The sequence below is a fragment of the Triturus cristatus genome, chromosome 3_1 (assembly GCF_964204655.1).
Source record: "Triturus cristatus chromosome 3_1, aTriCri1.1, whole genome shotgun sequence".
In the NCBI taxonomy this organism is placed as follows: Eukaryota; Metazoa; Chordata; class Amphibia; order Caudata; family Salamandridae; genus Triturus; species Triturus cristatus.
In genome coordinates, this window is record NC_140583.1 from 346,250,253 (window position 1) to 346,257,503 (window position 7,251).

Below are 7,251 nucleotides of genomic sequence, written 5' to 3' on the forward strand. Positions count from 1 at the left end.
AAGGACACTGGTGTTTATTGCCCTTGAGGCGGTATCTGCTACATCTAAGGCACAACGGATGGAGGTGTTAGTAATGGTTTTACCTTCTTGTATGAGTTCATTGGCCCTATTTTTATACCTGTCTGGGAGGTGCTGCATTATGGACTCAAGCTCATCATAATGTGCCCTGTCATACCTAGCTAACAGTGTTTGAGTATTGGCAATGCGCCATATGTTTGCCGCCTGTGACGCCGTTCGTTTGCCAGAGGCGTGCAGGAGTTTAGACTCCTTATCTGGTGGTGGTGAGTCACCTGATGATTGGGAATTGGCTCTTTTTCGCGCATTGGAGACTACAAGGGAGTCTAGTGGCGAGGGCCTTTAATGTAGGCTGGATCAGTAGGGGCGGCCTTATACTTTTTTTTTCGATCCTAGGGTTGATGACTCGAGCCCTGACCGGGTCTTTAAATACCTCTGGTGCATGCTTTTTGAGCTCCTTAAGCATGGGTAAAATTGAGGTGGACTTTTGTGTGGTGTCAAAAGTGTCCATGAGAAAATATTCCTCTACGGGGTCTGTGTGTAGGTCAACCCCGTGGTAATGGGTAGCTCTGTGGAGGAGCTGGTTAAAGCCGATAGTGTCCTCTGGCCTGGAGGGATAGATGTCCTCTTGGGGGATGTAGGGGACGTCTGGGATTCTATAATAATCCAAGGAGTCTGGGGAGCCAGTAGGACTAGGTTCCCCTAGTTGTTGATCATCCGCACCTCCCCCCGCATCATCCGAGGTGTTATCATCATCATCTACTGGGGTAGGGGATGGTGTAGGAGAGCGGTGTGGTGGGGGAGGAGTAGGAGGATGAGGAGGAAGAGGAGAAGGGATCCTTAATGGAGAGGTAGCAAAATCTCTCTTTTTAGGTGGTGGAGCTGGTGTAGGCGTATCTAGTGGTCGCTTCTTGAAGCTAAGCATCAAGTGACCAGTCTTAGGATACTTTACAAGAGTTTTTTGGGTAGGATCTGGGCGAAATAGTTCTTCTGTGGGAGGCAGATCCTTCGGTGCCGATGGTGTTGGTGCAGTAGGCATTTTCAGCGTCGGTAGCGGTGCTGGGTTTGGAACCGTGCAGTTTTGCAGCGTCTTTGGCCAATGGAACCTGTTGTTTCCTCGGTTCCGAGGTCTTTTTCAGCTTCGAAGCATGGGAGTCTGGGCCCTTTGGTGGCAGTTTTTTGGTCGGTTCCAAGTGTGTTATCGGTGTCGAGGAGCTGGTGCCAGTCTTCGATGTCGAGTGCTTGGATGTCGAAGCAGCGGTCGGCGTGGATGAGGAAGAGGACGGCTTCTTTTTCGGTGCCTGTGGATGTTTTTCGGCACCGAGGGTAGGCTGACTCGAGCCCGAGTCACCTGAAGGCTTAATAGGCTTCTTTACCGGGCCCGGAGGCGGGGCATGGGAAGCAGTCTCCCAGTGTGCACCTGGGCTCGAAGGTGAAGGTGTGACCGAAGCCTTTTTAGATGGTGTCGAGGGGGGGTTGGGGTCGGGGTAAACGTCTGTACTCACGACCTTCTGTGTTGGAGTGATATCCTCGACGTCATCGGCTTAGGCGCTGACGAGGCCTTCTTCGACCAGCCCCTGCTGTGGCACATCGACGCCCTCTTGGAAGATGTCGTCGGGGATCGAAGACGACGAGCGAGCAATGGTTCTTCTAGCTCGTCAGTCCCGAATCGTCTTCTTGGAGCGGAAAGAGGCGCAAGCTAGACAGTCTCTGGGCCTTGTGCTCCGGTGAGAGGCAGAGGTTGCACACCTCATGCAGATCTGTGTGGGGAAACTTCGACCCACATCAAGGACACTTTTTGAATGGCGTCCTTTCCATGAGCCAAATGATAAGGCCCAGGTAGGCCCGAAGGCCTTCGTCGACGATCGGAATCAAAGACTTCGAAGTTGTTGAAAGTCGCGTGGATTGGGAAAACGAGATCAAGACAATACCGTCGGAAAGGGAAGGATTGCGCGTTGAAAGAAAAAAACAGTTAACGTTACGAACTGCAGCGTGAGAAACACATGCGAGCCCGATGGCGGTAGAAAAACAATCTGAGAATGGAGCCGATGCCCATGCGCACTATGATCCAAAGGAGGAGTCACCTATCTCGTGACTTCCAAAGACTTTCCAGGACAAAAACAAGTGCAAACATCCAGGCCCAACCCCAGATGGCGATCTATGCATAGTGTGTAATCTGTAGCTCATATGCCTAGAACAAAAGAGTTTCAGCGATGATGGTAGTGATGAGGAGAGTGAGATAAAAGATAGTATACAATAGTTGGGAGACTGTGGTATGGCGAGTTTTCGAATAAGTAAGGAAACCGAAAAAAATAAGAGTTTGAATGATGGTTCTTATTACTCAATTCTTGGGTGCCACACTAATGTGGGTGGTTGTGTGTGTACGTGGAGTGAGTACATCAATACTATTAATGTTAGGGTCTATTCATTTAGGATGAACGAGATAGCTGTAACTACAGCGAATTTATGATGATCCCTTTACCTCCCGTATATGATGATGTTCCAAATTTCCTGGGCATCCCTTTATAGACTTCCATGTCTGCAGTGGGTCAGCACAATTATCTTCATTAGTCCTAGTTGTTAATCTACATTCCTTATGCAAGAATAGCCTGCCAACTCCTGATTATTTTATACTGCTTTGCACGTTTCTTTACATTTAAGAAAGTGTAAACAAATGTAATACATACCACTTCCCACCATAATTTTCTGAAAGAATAGCTATCATCCTCTCCACTGATCCCAGGATGGCTCGATGAATGATCACCGGCCTCTTCTTATCATCACTGTCTTTGCTGAGAGGACACAAAAACATACATGAGTACATGACTTGCTATCTTCACGTGCATATTGCTAAACTTAGCAGACTATTATTGGCTTTGACATTCAAGCAATGACAGTTCCTAAATGATTATGCACTTCTATTGGCAGGTACCATATTGCTGAAGTAAAATTACAAATGGCAAATGAAGGAAATTGTGTACGAGGTACATGCCAGCCACTTCTAGCTAGCAAAATAATTTAACATTAATTGAACATTTTCACACACATATTTATTTCAACCAAGCATTTTCATAAATAGGTTCAGATTAGAAGTCCAAAACGGGCATAAACCATGGACATAAAACCGAGGGCACACAGAACCATCATAGAATTTCTCTTCTTTATGCCCTTTTCTTTTATAACCAGCAATACATGCCATTTGAAATCTAAATTGAAGATGTTAAAGCATTTATTGTATGACTATTACCCATTCAAACTATTTACACTACCAATTCAGGAGGACACTCTACAAAAACCTTTAAAAAATATTTCTAATACAGCATGTACAAATGACCTATTTCACACCCTTTCTACCTAACTTTCTTATATATCATCTTGAGTTATTTTAAGTTATACAGTCCTGCATCTATACAACACTTAACATAAAAAGAAAATGTTACTTACACTGTAAGCATCTGTTCACAGAATGTAGTGCTGTAGATTCACATGCTGTGCATACTTCTGCCACCTAGTGTTGGGCTTGGACCTGTATAACCTATTTTTGTTCGAAGTCGTCTTTCGAGTCACGAGGTAAAGTGACTCCTCCCTTAGTTGGCAGTGCGCATGGGCGTTGACTCCATGGTTAGATTGTTTTCCCGCTCAGCAGGCAAGGATGCAGAGAGAGCATAAGTAACTGTAAAGATGGCACTAGAAAGAAACAGAGGGAAAGGAAAGATATCTGCAACAATTAATGGCTTCCGGGGAGGAGGATGGCAGGTGTGGATCTACAGCACTACATGCCAAGAACAAATACTTACAGAGTAAGTAACATTTTCCATGTGTGGTATGTGTAGCTGTAGAAACCCAAACTGTGCATAGGCTTTAAAGCAGTTTCCCCTTTAAGGTAGTGGCTAGCTGGAGGATGTTGCAGAACATTGAAAAGTGCATGCAGGACAGCTTGGATCATTTGGGCTTGCTGTCTCGCTGGGACATCCACACAAAATTGTTTGGTCAACGTGTACGTTGTGGACTAAGCGGCTGCTTTACAGATTTAAGCTATTAGAATGTCGCCTAAGATTTTGAGGCTGCTTTTTTAGGTGTAGAATGTGGTCTTGGCGGAGCAGAAAGCTGCCTTTTGGCTTTGGTATAGCAAGCTTGAATACACTTGACCGGCCAGCGAGCAATTCCTGCTTTAGAAATGGCAATACCTTTATTTTACAAAATAATTTTAGTTTTATTAATGTAATACATGAGGATTCTCTTTACATCAATTGTGAAGTGCTTGCTCTGCTACTGAGTTTGTATGAAGAAAGAACACCAGCAGTCCAACTGCCTGGTTAAGTTGGAAGGAAGAGATCAACTTGAATAGGGACTCTGGATTAATCCTTAGCAGTCGCAGCCAGTGCAGGTAAGCACGGTGGGGTGGTGGAGCGGGGAAGCCGACAGACAGAATAGGTTTTATTTATATATTTAATTTGATCTATTCTGTGATCTGTTGACTCCGCCTCGCCTCGCCCCGCCCCACCGCACTTACCTGCCCCGGCCACCGCTAGTCCTAAGGATTATATTGTCATCGTGTACTTTAAAAAAAGTTTCTCTAATGTGAGTGCCTCTATTTCACTTACCCATCTAATGGAAGTAATGGCAAGTAAAAAAGCCACCTTCCAGGATAGAAATTGTAGAGGGCAAGAATGAAGGGGCTCAAGGGGGAGGGGGGATTAGGGGGGCAAAACTCTTATAAGCACTATATTAAGAATCCAGGGGTTTCCTGAGAGGGATAACCCTTTTGAGCCTTTCCATAAAAGCTTTAATGACAGGGCCTCTGAATAAGAAGGAGTGTAAGTATGCTGCTACCACAGCTAGGTGTTGGTGAATAGATGGGTAAGCCAGACCTGAGCATTGCAAGCACAACAGGTAGCAGATAATGATTTGCAGTGTTGGTTTTAGAGGATCAATCCACTTGGATAAACAGTAGTCAACAAGCCACAATGCTGTGTAGCAGCCCTAGTAGTTGGGTGATGAGCCGCTCTGAAGAGGACCATGCAGTCAGGGGCATATTTAAGTATCTAAACTCTATGGCCTCAGGAGCCAGATCGCTAGATTGAGCTGTTGGGATTAGGATGTCTGTGTCTCCTGGCATTGCGTGAAACGGTCTGGCATTTTGGGGAGTTTCTTGTGAGGAACTACTTATAGGTCGAGGATGGGTGTGAACCAAGGTTGTCTGGCCCATGTGGGAGCCACCAGAATTAGGAGGAGAGAGGTCTGTTGGAGTTTCAAAACCATGTATGGAAGGAGTGGGGGAGGCAGAAGAGCATAGGCAAACATTCTTGACCCATTCAGCCATAGTTATTTGTGCATTGTCTGTGGGTATGGGAACCTTGAGACTAAACTTGGGTATTTGGCATTTTCGGCGGTTGTGAACAGATCTATATTGGAAAATCCCCAACATTACAAGTAGTGAGGAGTTCCCACTTGTGACTTGTTGCTGCATCCTGCAGCGCAGGTCTGCAAAGTTGTTTTCCATTTCTGGGAGATACTCCGCTAAGAGGTAATCGAGTTTAAGACTGCCCGAGGAATGGTTGAATCTCTAGTGGCCGTAGATGAGATTTTTCCACATTGATGGTGAAGCCCAGCTTGAAAAGGAGATCTAAAGTGATCTGCGTGTGAGAGAGGCATTGGTGTTTGCTTGAGATCTTTTTCTGCTAGTCGTGGTGGTAAGGGAAGATGTGAACACCGCTCCTTCGGAGATGAGCGGCAAAAACAGCCAGGCATTTGATAAAAACCCGACAGTGGTTACCCCAAAGAGTAGAACCTTAAATTGGTAGTGCTGGCCACTTACCATGAATCTGAGGTAGCGTTGAAGCACTGGGTGTCTTGGTTTGTGGAAATAGAAGTCAAGGGCGGTCATGAAGTGGTCTTATCGCAGAAGAGGGATGATATCCTGTAAAGTGACCATGTGGAAGTGCTCCGACAGGATGCACCTGTTGAGAGCCCCAAGGTTTAGAATGGGCCTGAGAGACCTGTTTTTTGGGGGAATTAGAATATACAGGCGTATTATAGTCCTGTGCCGAGTTGGAAGAGCGGCACAGACTCTATGGCCCTCTTGTGCAGCAGGACAGCTACTTCATCCTGGGAGAGGTGTTGGTGTGAGGGGAAAGGAAGTGTTTCGAGGTGTGGCAGCGATCTTAAGACAGTAACCATGTACCACTATAGCCAGGACCCAATGGTCCAAGGAAATGTTTTGCCATTGTGGCAGGAACCTCTGCAAACGCCCCCAAAAAGGTGTTGCCTGATCAGGGTGAAGGGAAAGGAGTCACTGTTTAAGAGGCGCAACTGCCTTAGCTGCTCCACCTCTACCCTCGACTTTACAGTTATTTCCCTGACTGAACCCCTGGAGTATACCCAGGTAGTTTTGGGTTGTTGTTGCTGCCTTTGATAAGAGGAGGGAGCCTCCGGGGAGGAAACTGTGCAGTGAAAAATAGAACGTTGGATAGTGACTGTCGAGCTCCCATCGCTTTGGCTGTATCTGTGTCTTTTTGTATTTTCTCCAGCATCTGTTCAATTTAAAGGCCGAATAGATGTTCTCCATCAAACGGCAAGTTGATCTGATGCTTTTGAACTTCTGACTTAAAGCCAGTGATACGAAGCCAAGCGTGTCTGCGAATAAGGATACTGGAGTTTATTTCACTGGCGGCAGTGTCTGCCTTATGAAGGTAGCATCTAACAGAAGTATTGGAGATGATCTGCCCTTCCAACACAATCTCTTGAGCCTGCTGCTTGTACTGAACAGGGAGGTGTTGTATAAGCGCCCAGATTTTATCCCATTGGTCATATTTTGCCAATAGCTTCACAGACTTGGCAATGCGCCAATGAGTCGATGACTGGGCTGCAACCCTTTTTTCTGCTACATCCAGTTTCTTACTTTCCTTATCTGGGGCAGGGCGTCCCCAGTGCCCTGTGCATTTTATCTTTTGTGGGCGGCATGTACCACCGAGTCAAGCGAGAGTTGCCTGTTATGTAGGGCGGGTCAATGGGTGAGGGTTTGTAAATTTTGTCAACCCTAGGGATGACAACTCTGGCTTTCACCAGGTCTTTAAATACCTCCTGCATTGGCTTAAGCATTGGGAGAAACTGGATGACCTGCTTGCTGTGAGATGGTGTTTGCACCAGGAATTCTTCCCCCTCAGGTATGGAGCGCAAATCCACCTTTTGTAGGAAATGGGACGTTGGGCCCTGGTTGAACCACCTCAATCATCC

The 7,251-nt window shown here is 46.3% G+C and overlaps 1 protein-coding gene across 1 annotated transcript in view; it reads right to left on the minus strand.

Annotated features, from left to right (window-relative positions):
- The window catches only part of LOC146860237 (threonine--tRNA ligase 1, cytoplasmic-like), a 177,998-nt gene that overhangs the window by 39,634 nt on the left and 131,113 nt on the right, over positions 1 to 7,251 (minus strand). Inside the window, exon 16 of the mRNA XM_085644066.1 lies at positions 2,703 to 2,807. Within this exon, the coding sequence (XP_085500192.1) occupies positions 2,703 to 2,807 (105 nt within the window). The remainder of the gene's footprint in view (positions 1 to 2,702; positions 2,808 to 7,251) is intronic.